Source organism: Eschscholzia californica, unplaced genomic scaffold (genome assembly GCF_041429995.1).
Source record: "Eschscholzia californica isolate CP2 unplaced genomic scaffold, dmEscCali1.0.p SCAF_3, whole genome shotgun sequence".
NCBI lineage: Eukaryota > Viridiplantae > Streptophyta > Magnoliopsida > Ranunculales > Papaveraceae > Eschscholzia > Eschscholzia californica.
The window spans coordinates 10,020,179-10,040,631 of record NW_028238420.1 but is presented as its reverse complement, the minus strand read 5'-3'; the positions used below and the strand labels follow the sequence as shown (position 1 = coordinate 10,040,631).

The 20,453-nt window shown below is 34.1% G+C and overlaps 1 protein-coding gene and 1 pseudogene across 1 annotated transcript; both read left to right on the top strand.

Moving 5' to 3' along the window:
* The first annotated feature begins 1,028 nt into the window (after nucleotides 1-1,028).
* LOC147548279 (S-protein homolog 5-like) lies at nucleotides 1,029-1,478 on the top strand. Its single transcript, XM_086668015.1, has one exon. The coding sequence runs from the start codon at nucleotides 1,029-1,031 to the stop codon at nucleotides 1,476-1,478; it is 450 nt and encodes a 149-aa protein (XP_086524141.1).
* Nucleotides 1,479-16,401: 14,923 nt separating this feature from the next.
* Nucleotides 16,402-16,933, top strand: LOC147548278 (uncharacterized; annotated as a pseudogene).
* Nucleotides 16,934-20,453: the final 3,520 nt, after the last annotated feature.

Genomic DNA, 20,453 nt, shown 5'->3' with positions numbered 1-20,453 from the left:
TACTATCCAAAACCACCTTTGTAAGTATGGTCCTTCCCGCAAAAGAGAGATATCTACTCTTCTATGTCGAAACACGCCACTTTAACTTGTCACTAAGAGGAAGACATTCCATATAAGAAAACCGTGAAGAAATACGCGGTAGGCCAAGATAGCGAACTGGCAGAGCACCCTCTCTGATTTCCACCGTGGATATAATAGCTTGTTTAGTGGCATCAATGGTTGCAACGAAAAAGATTGAACTCTTATTAACATTTGCCTGAAAACTAGTAGCTAGATATAAATTACGGATCTTTAGATAACAGCACCCTCTCTTCTTGTTTACTTAGAGAAAACTTAAATGATAAACGTAAGAGGAAGAAAAAAATAGCCTTAACGGATATGAATGTTTAGAAGGGGCCTAAATCATATTCTACGAAACTTGACTAACCAAGCAAGAAATTAATCATAAATTAGGAACCCAACGAAAGTTTGATCGAATTTTTATAAGATCAAAGATCTTCCTATATCTCTAGCAAGTCAGTATCTTGTCAATGTTAAGTTTTACGAGGCGAAGGTAAATATATTTTTTAAAACGTTAAGAATTAGACACTAGCCAAGAATTAGACACTAGCCAAGACATTCATCTAATAAAAAAAACTAAAAATATCTCACAATATCTCGTAAACATTTCGTTCTATTTTAATACGAAACATTTTTAGAAGATAATTCCCTAATTTTTCTGAAGAAAACCCAAATATGCATGTGATATTTGTTGGCAAATTAGATAATTGTGAAGTAGGATTACATTCTAATTTCTAAAACAATAGGAGGAGAGGGAGAGAGCCAAACTTAGGGTAAAATCACATACTAAGTCAAGCTAGATTCGATTTTATCTATGGTAAGATTCTTGGTCTTCTATGCAGGAACCATGCATGGTGGCCATTTTAGGGAGGGGAAAAAAGTATTTAACCGACACTCAAAGCAAGGAAATATCACAACCAACAAGAGAAGTACTCATTAGAGAAGTGGTAGAGAGTAGATTAAGTGAAATGGCCATGGGTGGTAAAAGTTGCATGATGATATTTGAAACTATGATGACACTTGCAGTCTTGTTTGGATATTCATCAGCTTATCTAGATCGTGTCCATGTCCATATAACGAACGATATACCGGTAGATAAAACACCAGCTTTAATGGTACATTGCAAATCGGGCGACGATGATCTGAATGCACAAAATGTTTTGCCTAGTAACACATACGAATTTGCTTTTAAGGTAAACCTTACTCAAACAACACTTTTTTGGTGCCATATGGGGTGGACTAGGGTAGCAGATGGGAAATTTATTGAAGCTAAATTTGAAGTATTCAACGCTTATGAAGAAGATGACTCCTGCAATGGTGACTGTAAATGGTCAATACGTGAAGATGGTGCTTATAAATATATTGAAAACGAGAGGGCTTATAAATTTCTTGTTAACTGGACAACTACCTCATCTTGAGATAGGTTCAGTATTTAATCTTCCTATGTATTTATCTGGTTCATCTATATTTTCTCATGTAACTGAAAGAAATAGCTAAATGTATGAAATAAGGGGCCTATGACTTTAGTCCATAAAACAAATAAAAATGCGCTTTTTGTCAAACAGAATGTATTTATTTATTTTTGTTAAGTTTTTTTTTTTTTTTTTGATGAAGTTTTTTTTTTTTTTTTTTTTTTGTTAAGTTTTTAAATTAGAGAATTGTATAGAATCTTTTTTCGGACAAATTTAATTTTGTTCTGAAAAAAATTAAAATACTCTCGTCGTAATTGAGTATGGAATGCACAATTTGAATTTCATCCACTAAAAGAATGTAGATGTTTTTTTGGAAAAAGAAATTGATGACTTTGGAGACGTGCTACTTTTTTCTTTGGTCAACCATGTATTGACCTAGAATATTGATTACATTTTAATTTCTTTGGTCAACCATATGTTTTTTTTTTGGAAATTGACTACGATTAACGATAGTCATTACATTTGGCATTGATACATCAAAGATGTGATAAACTCGATAACCGCTCATTCAAGTAGAATAGAAATGAATAAAGACAGAGTTAATTTCTTTGATAGCCCTCTTTGGGATTATAAAAAGAGCAACCCAGAACACCAACATACTATTCCAAAACTACCTTTGTAAGTAGGGTTTTTCCAGCAAAAGAGAGATATCTACTCTTCTATGTCCAAACACGCCGCCTTTAACATGTCACTAAGATGAAGATATTCCATATAAGACAACCGTGAGGAAATACGCGGTAGGCCAAGATAGGAAACTGGCAGAGAACCCTCTCTGATTTCCAGCGTGGATATAATAGCTTGTTTAGTGGCATCAATGATTGCAATGAAAAAGATTGAAATCTTATTAACATTTGCCTGAAAACCAGTAGCTAGATATAAATTATGGATCCTTATAGAACAGCACCCTCTCTTCTTGTTTACTTGGAGAAAACATAAATGATAAACGTAAGAAGAAGAAAAAAATAGCCTTAACGGTTATGAATCTTTAGAAGGGGCCTAAACCATATTCTACGAAACATGACTAACCAAGCAAGAAAATAATCATAAATTAGGAACCCAACGAAAGTTTGATCGAATTTTTATAAGATCAAAGATCTCCATATATCTCTAGCAAGTTAGTATCCTGTCAATGTTTAGTTTTACGAGGCGAAGATAAGTAATATTTTTTTGTACGTTAAGAATCATACACTAGCCAAGACATTCATCTAATAAAAGAGTTAAGAAATCTCTCACTATTTCGTTCTATTTTAATACAAAAATGTTTAGAAGATAATTACCTAATTTTTCTGAAGAAAACCCAAATATGGATGTGATATTTGTTGGCAAGTTAGATACTTGTGAAGTAGGAGTACATTCTAATTTCTAAAACAATAGGAGGAGAGGGAGAGAGCCAAACTTAGGGTGACATCACATACTAAGTCAAGCTAGATTGGATTTTATCTATGGTAAGATTTTTGGTCTTCTATGAAGGAACCATGCATGTTGACCATTTTAGGGAGAGGAAAAAACTATTTAAGCAACACTCAAAGCAAGGAGATATCACTACCAACAAGAGAAGTACTCATTAGAGCAGTGGTAGAGAGTAGATCAAGTGAAAGGGCCATGGGGTGGTAAAAGTTGCATGATGATATTTGAAACTATGATGACACTTGCAGTCTTGTTTGGATATTCATCAGCTTATCTAGATCGTGTCCATGTCCATATAACGAACGATATACCGATAGATAAAACACCAGCTTTAATGGTACATTGCAAATCGGGCGACGATGATCTGAATGCACAAAATGTTTTGCCTAATAACACATACGAATTTGGTTTTAAGGTAAACCTTACTCAAACAACACTCTTCTGGTGCCACATGGGGTGGACTAGGGTAGCAGATAGGAAATTTATTGAAGCTAAATTTGAAGTATTCAACGCTTATGAAGAACATGACTCCTGCAATGGTGACTGTAAATGGTCAATACGTGAAGATGGTGTTTATATATATATTGAAAACGAGAGGGCTTATAAATTTCTTGTTATCTGGACAACTACCTCATCTTGAGATAGGTTCAGTATTTAATCTTCCTATGTATTTATCTGGTTCATCTATATTTTCTCATGTAACTGAAAGAAATAGCTAAATGTATGAAATAAGGGGGCCTATGACTTTAGTCCATAAAACAAATAAAAATGCGCTTTTTGTCAAACAGAATGTATTTATTTATTTTTGTTAAGTTTTGAAATTAGAGAATTGTTTAGAACCTTTTTTCGGACAAATTTAATTTTGTTCTGAAAAAAATTAAAATACTCTTGTCGTAATTGAATATGGCATGCACAATTTGAATTTCATCCACTAAAAGAATGTAGATCATTTTTTGAAAAAAGAAATTGATGATTTTGGAGCCTTGCTACTTTTTTCTTTGGTCAACCATGTATTGACCTAGAATTTTGATTACATTTTAATTTCTTTGGTCAACCATATGTTTTTTTTTTTGGAAATTGACTACGATCAACGATAGTCATTACATTTGGCATTGATACATCAAAGATGTGATAAACTCGATAACCGCCCATTCCAGTAGAATAGAAATGAATAAAGAAAGAGTTGATTTCTTCGATAGCCCTCTTTCGGATTATAAAAAGAGAAACCCAGAACACCAACATACTATTCAAAACCACCTTTTTAAGTAGGGTCCTTCCCGCAAAAGAGAGATATCCACTCTTTTATGTCCAAATACGCCCCCTTTAACATGTCACTAAGATGAAGACATTCCATATAAGACAACCGTGAGGAAATACACGGTAGGCCAAGATAGCGAACTGGTAGAGCACCCTCTCTGATTTCCGGCGTGGATATAATAGCTTGTTTAGTGGCATCAATGATTGCAACGAAAAAGATTGAACTCTTATTAACATTTGTCCGAAAACCTGTAGCTAGATATAAATTATGGATCCTTAGAGAACAGCACCCTCTCTTCTTGTTTACTTAGAGAAAACATAAATGATAAACGTAAGAAGAAGACAAAAAATAGCCTTAACTGTTATGAATCTTTAAAAGGGGCCTAAATCATATTCTACGAAACATGACTAACTAAGCAAGAAACTAATCATAAATTAGGAACCCAACGAAAGTTTGATCGATTTTTTATAAGATCAAAGATCTCCCTATATCTCTAGCAAGTCAGTATCCTGTCAATGTTAAGTTTTACGAGGCGAAGAGAAATATATTTTTTTGAACGTTAAGAATCATACACTAGCCAAGACATTCATCTAATAAAAAAGTTAAGAAAATCTCTCAATATTTCGTTCTTTATTAATACAAAATTTTTTAGAAGATAATTACCTAATTTTTCTGAAGAAAACCCAAATATGCATGTGATATTTGTTGGCAAATTAGATAATTGTGAAGTAGGATTACATTCTAATTTCTAAATCAATAGGAGGAGAGGGAGAGAGCCAAACTTAGGGTAAAATCACATACTAAGTCAAGCTAGATTCGATTTAATATATGGTAAGATTCTTGGTCTTCTATGCAGGAACCATGCAGGTTGACCAGTTTAGGGAGGGGAAAAAAGTATTTAAGCGACACTCAAAGCAAGGAGATATCACAACCAACAAGAGAAGTACTCATTAGAGCAGTGGTAGATACTAGATTAAGTGAAATGGCCATGGGTGGTAAAAGTTGCATGATGATATTTGAAACTATGATGACACTTGCAGTCTTGTTTGGATATTCATCAGCTTATCTAGATCGTGTCCATGTCCATATAACAAACGATATACCGGTAGATAAAACACCAGCTTTAATGGTACATTGCAAATCGGGCGACGATGATCTAAATGCACAAAATGTTTTGCCTAGTAACACATACGAATTTGGTTTTAAGGTAAACCTTATTCAAACAACACTCTTTTGGTGCCATATGGGGTGGACTAGGGTAGCAGATGGGAAATTTATTGAAGCTAAATTTGAAGTATTCAACGCTTATGAAGAAGATGACTCCTGCAATGGTGACTGTAAATGGTCAATACGTGAAGATGGTGCTTATAAATATATTGAAAACGAGAGGGCTTATAAATTTCTTGTTAACTGGACAACTACCTCATCTTGAGATAGGTTCAGTATTTAATCTTCCTATGTATTTATCTGGTTCATCTATATTTTCTCATGTAACTGAAAGAAATAGCTAAATGTATGAAATAAGGGGGCCTATGACTTTAGTCCATAAAAGAAATAAAAATGCGCTTTTTGTCAAACAGAATGTATTTATTTATTTTTGTTAAGTTTTGAAATTAAAGAATTGTATAGAACCTTTTTTCGGACAAATTTAATTTTGTTCTGAAAAAAATTAAAATACTCTTGTCGTAATTGAGTATGGAATGCACAATTTGAATTTCATCCACTAATAGAATGTAGATGATTTTTTGGAAAAAGAAATTGATGATTTTGGAGACTTGCTACTTTTTTCTTTGGTCAACCATGTATTGACCTAGAATATTGATTACATTTTAATTTCTTTGGTCAACCATATGTTTTTTTTTTGGAAATTGACTACGATTAACGATAGTCATTACATTTGGCATTGATACATCAAAGATGTGATAAACTCGATAACCGCTCATTCAAGTAGAATAGAAATGAATAAAGACAGAGTTGATTTCTTTGATAGCCCTCTTTGGGATTATAAAAAGAGCAACCCAGAACACCAACATACTATTCCAAAACTACCTTTGTAAGTAGGGTTCTTCCAGCAAAAGAGAGATATCTACTCTTCTATGTCCAAACACGCCCCCTTTAACATGTCACTAAGATGAAGATATTCCATATAAGACAACCGTGAGGAAATACGCGGTAGGCCAAGATAGCGAACTGGCAGAGCACCCTCTCTGATTTCCAGCGTGGATATAATAGCTTGTTTAGTGGCATCAATGATTGCAACGAAAAAGATTGAAATCTTATTAACATTTGTCTGAAAACCAGTAGCTAGATATAAATTATGGATCCTTATAGAACAGCACCCTCTCTTCTTGTTTACTTGGAGAAAACATAAATGATAAACGTAAGAAGAAGAAAAAAATAGCCTTAACGGTTATGAATCTTTAGAAGGGGCCTAAACCATATTCTACGAAACATGACTAACCAAGCAAGAAATTAATCATAAATTAGGAACCCAACGAAAGTTTGATCGAATTTTTATAAGATCAAAGATCTCCATATATCTCTAGCAAGTTAGTATCCTGTCAATGTTTAGTTTTACGAGGCGAAGATAAGTAATATTTTTTTGTACGTTAAGAATCATACACTAGCCAAGACATTCATCTAATAAAAGAGTTAAGAAATCTCTCACTATTTCGTTCTATTTTAATACAAAAATGTTTAGAAGATAATTACCTAATTTTTCTGAAGAAAACCCAAATATGGATGTGATATTTGTTTGCAAGTTAGATACTTGTGAAGTAGGAGTACATTCTAATTTCTAAAACAATAGGAGGATAGGGAGAGAGCCAAACTTAGGGTGACATCACATACTAAGTCAAGCTAGATTGGATTTTATCTATGGTAAGATTCTTGGTCTTCTATGAAGGAACCATGCATGTTGACCATTTTAGGGAGAGGAAAAAAGTATTTAAGCAATACTCAAAGCAAGGAGATATCACTACCAACAAGAGAAGTACTCATTAGAGCAGTGGTAGAGAGTAGATCAAGTGAAAGGGCCATGGGGTGGTAAAAGTTGCATGATGATATTTGAAACTATGATGACACTTGCAGTCTTGTTTGGATATTCATCAGCTTATCTAGATCGTGTCCATGTCCATATAACGAACGATATACCGATAGATAAAACACCAGCTTTAATGGTACATTGCAAATCGGGCGACGATGATCTGAATGCACAAAATGTTTTGCCTAATAACACATACGAATTTTGTTTTAAGGTAAACCTTACTCAAACAACACTCTTTTGGTGCCATATGGGGTGGACTAGGGTAGAAGATGGGAAATTTATTGAAGCTAAATTTGAAGTATTCAACGCTTATGAAGAAGATGACTCCTGCAATGGTGACTGTAAATGGTCAATACGTGTGTAAGAAGGAAGACACTCATAAGAAGATTGAAGAGAAGATTTAAGAGTGTTCGAGTGTTGAAGCTAAAGGAGATTGGAAGGAAGAAGGAGTAACAGATTTAACTGTCTGAGTCAGTGTCTATCGGCACCTCTGCTACACGTGTTATTCAGATGTGTGAGTCATAGAGATTAGTTAGTGTTAGTTAATCTGAGATTAACAAACTAACAACTTGATAACTAACTTTCTCTCTCTCTCTAGGTCTTCTTTCTGTTTCAATCTTTGTGTATATAATGAGTGAGACTTGTATTGAGAAACTTAGTGAAAGATTAATGAAATTCGATTTCTATCTTTCTTACATGGTACTAGAGCTCTAAGATCTTTCAGATCAAAATTGATTTTCGAAAACCTAAATTGGGACGAGAGACCGATAGAAAACAAAGGAGTTGAAACGTCCGTCATCAAGGAATCGTAGTATTCAATCTTCTCAAAACACAATCTTGAAAGATTTTTCTTCTGAATCAAAGAATCAGGGAATTCATCTCCTCAAATGGATAATCCAGAAATTATCAACAATCCACCAGTTCATCATATGAATCTAAACACAGGTCAGGTTTCTTACAATGCTAATATTACAAATTTGATTTCTATAAAGTTAGATGGCTCAAATTTCTTGATCTGGAAAGATCAGATTGAAAATGCATTGATAGGAAATGATTTAATCTGTTATATTGATGGAACTTATGAAGAACCCCCACAATTGGTTGTGATAGAAGGTAGGGATACTGTGAATCCTGCCTATCTTCAATGGAGGAAGAATGATAGTTTTGTCAAGTCTTGCATCAAAGCTACCATTAGTCAATCCATTGCTTCTGACATTCTTGGCTTGAAAACTCCTAGAGATATATGGAGATATCTTGAACAAATTTATCTTCAAGAATTTGAAGCCAAGAAAACATCACTTAGGCATAAACTTCAAACCATTAAGAAGGGAAATCTCTCAATTTCCCAATATCTTAGCATGATCAAGAATCTTGCTGATTCCTTAGTGGTTGTTAATGATAGGGTTAGTGAAGCTGAATTAGCTAGAATAGCTCTTCAAGGTCTAGGAAAAGAGTATTCTCAATTTGTAATTACAATCCAAAATAGAGATGGAGCCCTAAGTTTTGGAGAATTAAGAAGTAGGTTAACTCACCATGAGCATTGGTTGAAGGAACAGGATTTAAGTGAAGAAAATGAATCATACTTTGTAAAAAGATATCAACCAAGAGTTACTATGAAATCTCCTTTTAATAACCCTAGGAATTCAAATCAAAATCAGGGTTCTGATGGATATCAACAAAGAATTCAGTATAAACCTAATCAGAGGCAATCAATTTCACAACCAAGAAACACTTTTTTTTATTATACTACAATACCTTGTGGTATATGTTATAAATGGGGACACACTGCTAGGCAATGTAGAATGAGGTTTAAAGACTTTTCAGACTCTTCTTCTTCAAATAGACTACCACAGAAAAACTCTACAAATTTACACCTACAAGAGCTAGAAGAAGATGAAGAAGAAGAGGAAGAAGGATACCCTGAACAGCAACATGAGGAGGATGAGCAAGCTCATTATCACTATAGTGATGAAACTCAAGAACCAATTCTTGTTGACTGTAGTAATGAAACTCAAGAATTTACTCATGAGGAAGCACATATATCAAATTATAAAGGAGATGATAAGAAATGGATTGCTGACACAGGAGCAAGCAGCCACATGACCCACACCAAAGGTAATCTCACTGAATGTTTTCCCTACAAAGGAACAAGTGGGGTTATGATAGGAGATGGCAAGTCTCTCCCTATATCTAGCACAGGCCAAGCAAATGTTACTGCTGGTACAACCTCTTTCAAACTTAAAAAGGTACTTCATGTACCCTCAATCCAAAAGAATCTCCTTTCTATCTCTAAATTTACTAAGGAAAATTTCTGTAGTGTTGAGTTTCTGCCTTGGGGTTTTCTTGTAAGAGACTTATGGTCAAAAGAGGTACTTGCAGATGGACCTATGGTAAACAACTTGTATAGCATTGATTTCACTATTAATCCATATGCTAGCACACAAGAACATATGGAAGAAGCCTTTTCTGTCACAGCATCTGCTCAAACTTGGCATGAGAGGCTTGGACATCCATCCAAAGAGATTATAATGAGCTTAGAAAGAAATAAGAGAATCAAACTAAGCTCAAAAGATCTTATGACAATATGCTCTTCCTGTCAGCTAAGCAAAAGTCACAAGCTACCATTTGCTTCTTCAGAGAGCTCAACTAATGGTCCTCTTGAGTTAATCCATTGTGACATATGGGGACCATCACCTGTCACCACTAAGTCAGGAATAAGATACTATATATTGTTTATGGATGACTACAGTAAAGTCTTTTGGATATACCCAATGCAGCTCAGATCAGATAGTGTGAGGTGCTTTCAATCTTTTCAAAGACATTATGAAAAGCTTCTATCAGTACCCATCAAAAGCTTCCAAAGTAATGGAGCATCTGAGTTAGCTAAGGGTGATTTTAGAGCTCATTTGGAAAAGTGTGGTATTCTATTCAGGAGCTCATGCCCTTACACTCCAGAGCAAAATGGTGCAGCTGAGAGGAAGAACAGGCAGATAACTTCAGTAGGAAACACATTGCTGATTAAGGCATCTATGCCTAAATACTTCTGGTTTCATGCTTATGATACAGCTTCATATCTAATCAACAGGACTCCAACAAAGGAACAGCATACCACATATCAATTTTTTCAGCTGCCTCCCTTACAACAAAGTCCATTAACATCTATACCATCCTATCATGAGAGCTACCCATTAAATGATCAGGAGTTAGCTCCATCTTCAAGTGCTAGTTCCACTTCAACTCCCTTAGCTACACAGCTTAGTGACACCACTATAGCAGTATCTACTTCAAGAGAGCAGGTCCTCTCTGTCCCTCCTCCAAGTGAGTCACCCCCTATTACCAATGTACATCCTATGCAAACAAGACTCAAAAGTGGTATAGTTAAACCAAAAGGTATCCCTGATCATGTTACTACTTTTACAACACCTCATGCTCTCCACACTTCCTATATTGCTGCCTTACATCCTATTCCTGAGCCTAAGACATATAAAGCAGCTGCTCAAAATGAGAATTGGGTTCAAGCTATGAAGGCAGAATATGAGGCATTGATTCAGAATCATACATGGGTTTTGACACCTAAACTCCCAACCATGAATATCCTTGGGTGTAAATGGGTTTTCAAGGTCAAATATAACTCAGATGGTTCTCTAGAGAGGTACAAGGCCAGACTTGTAGCTCAAGGGTATACTCAACAAGAGGGTGTTGATTATCAGGAAACCTTTAGTCCTGTGAAGAAAATTCAAACAGTAAGAGTGGCATTAACACTGGCAGTCACACATCAATGGCCTATTCAGCAACTTGATGTCTCAAATGCTTTCCTTCATGGAGACTTACATGAAGCAGTCTATATGAAGCAACCACCTGGTTTTGAAGATCCTAAATATCCTGACTATGTGTGTCTTCTGCAAAAATCTCTCTATGGCCTCAAGCAGGCTCCAAGAGCTTGGTTTACTAGAATAGCTTCTTATTTGCAGAAGTGGGGTTTTAAGAAAAGCTCTTCAGACACTTCTATGTTTGTATTCTCATCAGATGGACAAATTCTTATCTTTCTCCTTTATGTTGATGATATAATATTAACTGGGTCTAGCTTGGATTTGATTCACAAGCTGGTTAGTGCTCTTGGATGTGAATTTTCAATGAAGCAGTTGGGATCTCTTCATTATTTCTTGGGTATAGAGGTCATAGCTCATGGTTCTTCTCTTCTTTTGACTCAAACCAAGTATATTACTGAGTTGCTTCACAAGTCAGAGCTTTTGGACAGCAAACCTAGTGTGATTCCAGTCTCTTCTGGTAGAAGAGCTTCCAAATTTGATGGAGAACCAATTGATAATCCACTTTTCTTTAGAAGTATGGTTGGGTCTCCAATATGCCACTATGACTAGACCTGATATTGCATTTGCTGTGAATTACCTAGCTCAATTTATGCAAAGTCCCAGCTCCACTCATCTGATTTTGCTGAAAAAGGTACTTAGGTACCTTAAGGGTACTTTGGGTGCTGGCATTACTATTATTTCAGGAGACATTTCATTTCTTTCAGGCTATTCTGACTCAGATTGGGGTAGCTGCCCAGATTCAAGAAGGTCTACTAGTGGATACTGCCTCTTCTTAGGCTCCACTGTGATTTGTTGGTCTTCTAGGAAGCAGCATGTGGTGTCTAGGTCTTCTACAGAGGCAGAGTACAGGGCTCTTTCTTTGGCTGTCTCAGAGATGCTCTGGGTTTCTTATTTGCTGAAAGAGCTTCATCAACCAGTTCAGCTGCCTATGAAGCTATTTTGTGATAATATGGGGGCAAAGTATTTGGCTTCTAACCCAGTTCTCAATGCCAGGACAAAACATGTGGAAATTGACTTCCATTTCATTAGAGATTTGGTGATGAATGGAACTTTGGTGATTGAGTTTGTTACTTCTCAGGAGAATTTGGCTGATATATTTACCAAGGGTGTTCTTCATTCTACTCTAAGTTCTATTAGGTACAAACTCATGTTTGTTCCACAACATGGGTTTGAGGGGGGTTGTAAGAAGGAAGACACTCATAAGAAGATTGAAGAGAAGATAGAAGAGTGTTCGAGTGTTGAAGCTAAAGGAGATTGGAAGGAAGAAGGAGTAACAGATTTAACTGTCTGAGTCAGTGTCTATCGGCACCTGTGCTACACGTGTTATTCACATGTGTGAGTCATAGAGATTAGTTAGTGTTAGTTAATCTGAGATTAACAAACTAACAACTTGATAACTAACTTTCTCTCTCTCTAGTTCTTCTTTCTATTTCAATCTTTGTGTATATAATGAGTGAGACTTGTATTGAGAAACTTAGTGAAAGATTAATGAAATTCGATTTCTATCTTTCTTACAACGTGAAGATGGTGTTTATAATATATTGAAAATGAGAGGGCTTATAAATTTCTTGTTAACTGGACAACTACCTCATCTTGAGATATGTTTAGTATTTAATCTTCCTATGTATTTATCTGGTTCATCTATATTTTCTCATGTAACTGAAAGAAATAGCTAAATGTATGAAATAAGGGGGCCTATGACTTTAGTCCATAAAACAAATAAAAATGCGCTTTTTGTCAAACAGAATGTATTTATTTATTTTTGTTAAGTTTTGAAATTAGAGAATTGTATAGAACCTTTTTTCGGACAAATTTAATTTTGTTCTGAAAAAAATTAAAATACTCTTTTCGTAATTGAATATGGAATGCACAATTTGAATTTCATCCACTAAAAGAATGTAAATGATTTTTTGAAAAAAGAAATTGATGATTTTGGAGACTTGCTACTTTTTTCTTTGGTCAACCATGTATTGACCTAGAATATTGATTACATTTTAATTTCTTTGGTCAACCATATGTTTTTTTTTTGGAAATAGTCATTACATTTGGCATTGATACATCAAAGATGTGATAAACTCGATAACCGCCCATTCAAGTAGAATAGAAATGAATAAAGACATAGTTGATTTCTTTGATAACCCTCTTTGGGATTATAAAAAGAGCAACCCAGAACACCAACATACAGTACCGATTGATACAGTACCGATTGATGTTCAAAATTAATGAATCAAGTTTATCTTTCAAGAGATCTCTACTCAATTCCAATTGGTTATAATCATTCATGGAGGTTAAAAGTTGAAATTAGCCCGTCAAAATGGGTTAACTAAGTTAAAAGTTGAAATTAGCCCGTCAAAATGGGTTAACTAAGCTTCTATATTATCAAATTATTACCTATTGTCGAATTACTGATAAGGTAAACAATATCACCAAGCATGAGAGAACATATTCATGAGAATCAAAACTAAAGGTTGCGGCTATGGGGAATAAAAAATATTATTCGGGGAATAAAAAAAATTAGCCAATAAATATTGAGTTGGGGGCGTTTTTTTTTTAGTCCATGGGTATATAGACCAAAATCATTTTCATAATAGGTATATGGACCAATCTTCCCAAAATATGGACATTTAGTTCTTTTACAATAAGGGCATAAATAACTCATACTTTATTGATAAATACCCTCCATGTCCCTCGTCTAAAAAATCCGGGGTTGTTAAATTTCGGAACGAATCCGGAAAGTTTCCCAAACCAGGGGGCGTGATTTGGGGGAGATATTTAGGTTACAAACTGAAAAGATTTAATAGGAAGTAACGGATCAAGGATATTTTCCAAAACAGATTTTTCAAAACAGATTTGGAAAACGGATATTTTCCAAAACAGATTTTCTCTCTCATCCTTTCAGATTTGGAAACCAAATCTATATATCACTTTCTCTCACTTAATTTTCAGATTTGGAAAGAGTATATTTTCTGAGATCAATTAGCGTTATTTGGGGGTTAATATTCAAAACATATATATCAACTTTCTCTCAATTAACTTTCATTTTTTACTCATACATAAACACACATCGAATACAAATTATGAAGCAGGTTCGTAAATTATGTGTTATTTATGACGAGGAAACCATCATTTGTCATGTATACAACGTAATTTATCATATGCGTGTGTGTCATCCATTATGTACCATTGAATACTTAGATTATTTTCTGACATAAATTACTTGTTTTTTATGTCATGTTAGGAAATGTACCATTGAATCCATTATGTACCATTGAATACTTAGATTATCCATTATGTACCATAAATTATAGTAACTTGTTAGGAAATGTAAATCTGAAATCATGTTTCTTGTTATAAAGTATGTGATTTATCATAAATTATGTATACTGTATAGAAAATAACACAACCTTTGTACGACTGAAAGGAAATTTTATTGAACAGTAATCTGTGCTTTATTGTAAATGAAAAGAACATAGTAGACAAGGTAACTTAAAAACAAACTCCGTCAGAATGTTGCCCAATCTCTCGATCCTTACTGTCTTTGGTCTTCCAGGTTTACGGCGAATCAAACATGGTAGTGTTTTTTACTCTTCATTAAATGTACATGGTTCATCGAAGTTAGGGGCAGGGTTTATATGTTCCTTGTAAGTCTACACGTAAGACTCCGTTGTCTAAACAGGATCATAGAAACAATCTTCTTCATCGTAATTTATACTTCTATAGTTTATGTGATGATTCTGTAAGAAATTCCATCAGTGTTGGTTTACTACAAGAAAAAAAAACATATGTATTAGTTAAAAAAATTATAATCAAATTTACATACATTAATGTATGAAAAAGTACAATTGTTTATTAGGTTAAGAGAAGTTTTATATGCTTGTCATGGCCACTGTTCTGGTAAAAAAAGGACGTGTAATGTTGGATAATATTTTCACACTTTACGAACCTTTGATCATTAATACTATCATCTTACGTGAAATGTATGCAGATTGTATCAGAAAGTATGGTAATTTATCGTAACGTAACTGTAATTTTTATTCTGTTACAAGAATCAGAAAGGATAAACATCAAGATATTATTAGCAAATTTTATCCGAAAACATGAAAAGTTATCGTAAAGTACATGTACTTTATATTCTGTTATAGGAATAAGTCTGGATAATCACAAAGATCAAGAACTGTACGGACAGATGATTCTGATCTGCAAAAAAACAAAAAAAAAAAAAAGGATTTAACGTATATCTGAAGAAATATACAATGAACATTGGAAGGAGAAATAACATACTAACATTGAACAAATCATTAAATAAGAAATAAACATCAAAGATCTTAAAGAGTTATGAAAGTTTTAGAGAGAGAAAATATAAATCTTCCATTCGAAGGTAGTTAAGATTACAGCAAAACAGATTCAAAGTTATTGAAATGGAAAACAAGAAAAGAAAGACCTAAATCAAGATTCGATGTTTTCAACGATTCTATATGAATCTTTAACCTATAAAGCAATAAAGATAAGATTTTAAACCTGAATAACAATGGCTAGAAAAAGAGATAAACAGTATAAAACCTAAATAACAATGGAGGTTTTGATGAAAGCTCTTGATTGAATATTAAACAATGGAATTTTTAACAGCTGGTGGTGAGTTTAATTTATGTTTAATGAAGATTTCGTTTTTAGAGAGAGAGACGGAAAGTTACCGGATTTCAGTTACGGAATATTATCAACATAGTAGTTAGTTACAATTCAAACGTGATTGGAGAGAGAAAGTTGAGATAAAAATGGAAAAAATATCTTTAACAGTTTAGAATGTAAATCACGTTTTGATATTAAAGAAGGTTAATATAGGTATTAAATCTTTAATATGTATTATATGGATTTGTGTTTTCTCTCTAGATGAGACCAAAAGGACTAGATATCCATTTAAATTATTATTTAGGTTTTGAAATCCTTTTTAGGATTATAGAGGATTAAATCTCCTATTAGGACCCTATTTTTGGTCTATAGACTCAAAAATTAGTTTTTTTTTAGTCGAAAAATGGACTTGATCAAACATTGCCCCCTAATCTTCATCTTCTCTCTATCTCTCTTATGTCTCTCTCTCTCTAATTGCTATCTCTCACTCACTGTATCTCATCTCTCTTGTTCTCTTACTCTTTCCTTCTTCTCTTACTCTCTCTCTCTATCTCCATTGACATCATTATTAATTTGATTGATATTTCAAATCTAAGATTCTTTTAAGACTTGCCAAGTTTTGGCATTTCGATTCGATTCGATTCGATTCTGTTAGATCTGAATAGGAGAACAGGTCGATTGGCTGAAATTGTGGTATTAAAGATGGATTTGGATGAGTTGAGGTCAATTTTGAGGAAATCTCGTGTGGATGTATAGACGTTAATCGATACAGCAATCTCTGTTTCTTCATCTGATAACAAAGATGAATTGAAACAGAGAAGAGATGGAATTGTTGAGAAGCTTTATGCTTCTTCTGTTCTTAATAATGAATCATTGAGAATTAGTAATGAAATTAAGGGGAAAGATAACAATAGTGTGTGATGGAAAAAATTCAAGTCTTCTCTCAATTGATGGAGATGATTTTGAAGATCAGATATTTGGTGGTTCAAATGATGAACAGACTAAATCTTTAATGGTCAAGGAATGTCTTGAAGAACCTAATCAGGTCTTATTCTTTGAGTTTTATTCATTTTTTTAGGTTTATAGATAATTTGATCTTCTGAATTCAAATCCCTTTTGTTTGTTATATAAATTTTAATTTCAAACTGAAGATTCTTTGGTTAATCTACTTCAAGAATTAGCAGACATGGAAATTACCTTCCAATCTCTCAAAGTACCTCATTTCCCTCTCTAATTCTTTCTATTTATAACTCTCTCTCTCTCTAAAAAAAATGGTTTTGATAATTTGATTAATCGATTCAAGAAATTGATATTGGAAGGAATGTGGTCCGAATGGTTGTGGTGGGAAGTTGTGGTGGGAAGTTGTGGTGGTGAAGGTGATAGAGAAGATGAAGATTAGGGGGTAATGTTTGATCAAGTTCATTTTTAGACTAAAAAAAATATTCTCCTGAGAATGTACAAAAAAAACTATAGATTCCCTAGAGAATTTATTCCCCGGAGAATATTCTTTATTCCCCAAAGCGGAGGCCAAACTAAAATAGAAAAACCAGGAAACAAATAGAACATAATATTCTACAAATGAAGTTCTTTAAGCTTCTCCCATTAATCTACTGAGAATGAAAATTAAGAGCACATAATTTCAATAATCCAATATAAGAACATAAACAAAACTGGTAATAGCTTCATCCCCAAATCATAATCAAAGACATATATACATCAATCTGCAGTAAAAAATAATTTAGAGAAATTTCATCAAACAATTGGTGACATAAACACAACTGGCAATAGCTTCACCCCTCAATCTTTTTAGAAGAATTTTATCAAACAGTTAGCTTACATTCTAATCATCTCTACAATTCTCAATAGACTCATCAAAGCAATTATTGAGTATTTACAAGAAATCAAAGAATTGAAGTCCAACTGAATCCTTGAGAGAGAAAGTGAAGAGTTAAAATAAACCCCTAAAACAGTAGTTGCAATTAAACGTATGAAACTTTCCCCAAAACCCTTTTCACCCTATATACTTGAGAATTGAGATTTGAGAGAGAAAGTGGAGATCAAAGATAGAACTTCCTCCAAGATCTCAGAAGTAAGAAATTTCCCCTAAAACAATTTCTTTCCCCTCTCCGTCCCAATTCTTTCCCCTCCGGTCCGGAATTTTAAAAAAAAAATCACACTCACTTTAAATACCAAAACTAACCATATTCAAAGGCCGCGGCTTTGAGGAATAAAGAAAATTCTCCGGAGAATAAATTCTCGAGGGAATCCAGATTTTTTAGAAAATTCTCCGGGGAATAAATTTTTATGGGGAATACAAAATACATTTTTTTGAAAGTTCTCCTCCATCTCATCTGTTCTCTCTGCCACTTCATCTTCTCTCCACCTCATCATCTTCTCCGACGAAGGTCGCCGGCCGGCCAATTTTCCGGCCGGCGACCTTCAAACATAAAAAAAAAAAAAAATTTCTCTCTTCCTCTCTCTCTCTAACACTCTACATCTACAAAGAAGATATATTACTGTTCTTCCCAACAAATCAATAACCCAAATTTCAATTCTTAATCCAAAAAATTTGATTCTAAAAAAAAAACAAGTGTTCTGATTTTGAGCATTTTACCTTGCACAAGCTATGAGTTGAATAACAGAGCCAAATAAAAGAAAAGTATGTTGGAGATTTAAGAGAAATAACAACTATAACATAAATGATCTAACACCATATACTCAAACCAACTATCCTTCAATCACAAATCTCCATTCATCATAAACACAAACATTGTTGTTGTTTTTTTCATTAACAAAGAAAAAAAAGACATTCAAAAACATTAGATAATAGTCATAGATACATACCAATTAATTACTTCAAATTTCTTCAAAAAGGATTTTCTCCAAAGAAAGCCCTAGTTCTTTCTCTCTCTAAGCTTACTCAAGTTGTAGACATATCAATCTCTACTACCTCTCTTTAATTAATTTAAGGAGTCTTTTTCCATCTTTGCCCCTTCTAGTTTGATAGACCCATTTACTCAAGCCCACATTTCATATTGGGCCCAAAAACAAATTTGGTTTAAAACCACACTTTCAACATCCCCCCTTAAACCAAATTTCCATAGCTTCTCATACCTAACATCCACTTCACTCTTTCAAAGACATCGTGCTTCAAGGGCTTCGTAAATATATCGGCTATTTGATCTTGAGACTTGCAATACATCACTTCAATATCACCTTCTTTAACATGTTCACGAATAAAATGGTAGCGTGTATCAATGTGTTTGCTTCTTTCCTGACAAACGGGATTCTTGGCTAAAGCAATAGCCGATTTATTATCAAGGAACACTTCGGTTGGACCAACTTGAGGGCATTGAAGATGCTTCAACATATTTCTTAACCAAATTGCATGACAAACCATAGAGCTAGCGGCTACATATTCCGCTTCACAAGTAGATAAAGTCACAATGGGTTGTTTCTTGGAAGACCAAGTAAATGCCGTGTAACCCATAAAAAATACAAATCCCGATGTACTCTTTCTTTCATCTAAGTCTCTACCCCAATCACTATCGGAATAACCAATAAGCTTAAAATCTTGTGCACAAGAGAAAAATAAACCATCATTGAGCATACCTTTAATATATCGAAGGAGCCTCTTTGCAACACTAAGATGAGATTCATCCGGTGTCTCCATGTACCTACTCACTAGCCCAACTCCATAGAGAATATCCGGTCTTGTACATGTAAGATAACGTAGACTTCCAATCAAACTTTTGAAATATGTAGGATCTACATTACTACTTCTTGTGCATTTTCTCCACTTTCAAGAGGAGTGTTTACCGGATTACACGACTCCATTTTAAATCTTTTAAGTACTTCCTTAGCATATCCACTTTGAGAAATAAATATTCCATTTGCTTCACTTCGATACCAAGGAAATGACCCATCAACCCAATATCGGTCATATCAAATTCCTTAACCATGCTCTTCTTAAACTCTTCAAATAGTCTTGAATCATTACCGGTGAATATCAAATCATCAACATAGAGACAAACAAATAACATACCTCCATCTTCTTTCATTTTCATATATAAAGTGTGCTCATGAGGACACTTTTCAAACCCATTTTCTTGAAAATACTTATCAATTCTTGCATTCCATGCACGTGGAACTTGCTTTAACCCATAGAGGGCCTTCTTCAACTTATAAACTTTATCTTCTTTTCCCTTTCTAACATACCCCAAAGGTTGTTCAACATATATCTCTTCCTCTAGGATACCATTCAAAAATGCCGACTTGACATCAAGTTGATAAATCTTCCATGAATATTGAGCCGCTATAGAGATTAACAATATTATTGTTTCCATACGAGCAACGGGAGCAAATACCTCACTATAATCAATGCCGGCTCTTTGCTTGTAACCTTTAGCTACAAGTCTTGTTTTATATCTTTGGACTTCTCCACTTGCATTCTTCTTTGTCTTATACACCCACTTTACACCAATAGGTTTATATCCCTTTGGTAAACTTGTCAATTCCCAAGTATCATTTTTTTCAATTGCATTAATTTCTTCATTCATTGCATTTTCCCATTTTTCTTCTTGGATGGCCTCTTCATAACTAATAGGATCACAATCCATGAGAAAACAACACAAGTTCAATTCTTCTTCATTATCCACGACTTCATAAATTTCTCTCAAACTTCTAGTTTTCATTGGCCCTTCATTAGAACTTCCTCCCGATGATGAGGATGATGGAGATGAAGACGATGGTGT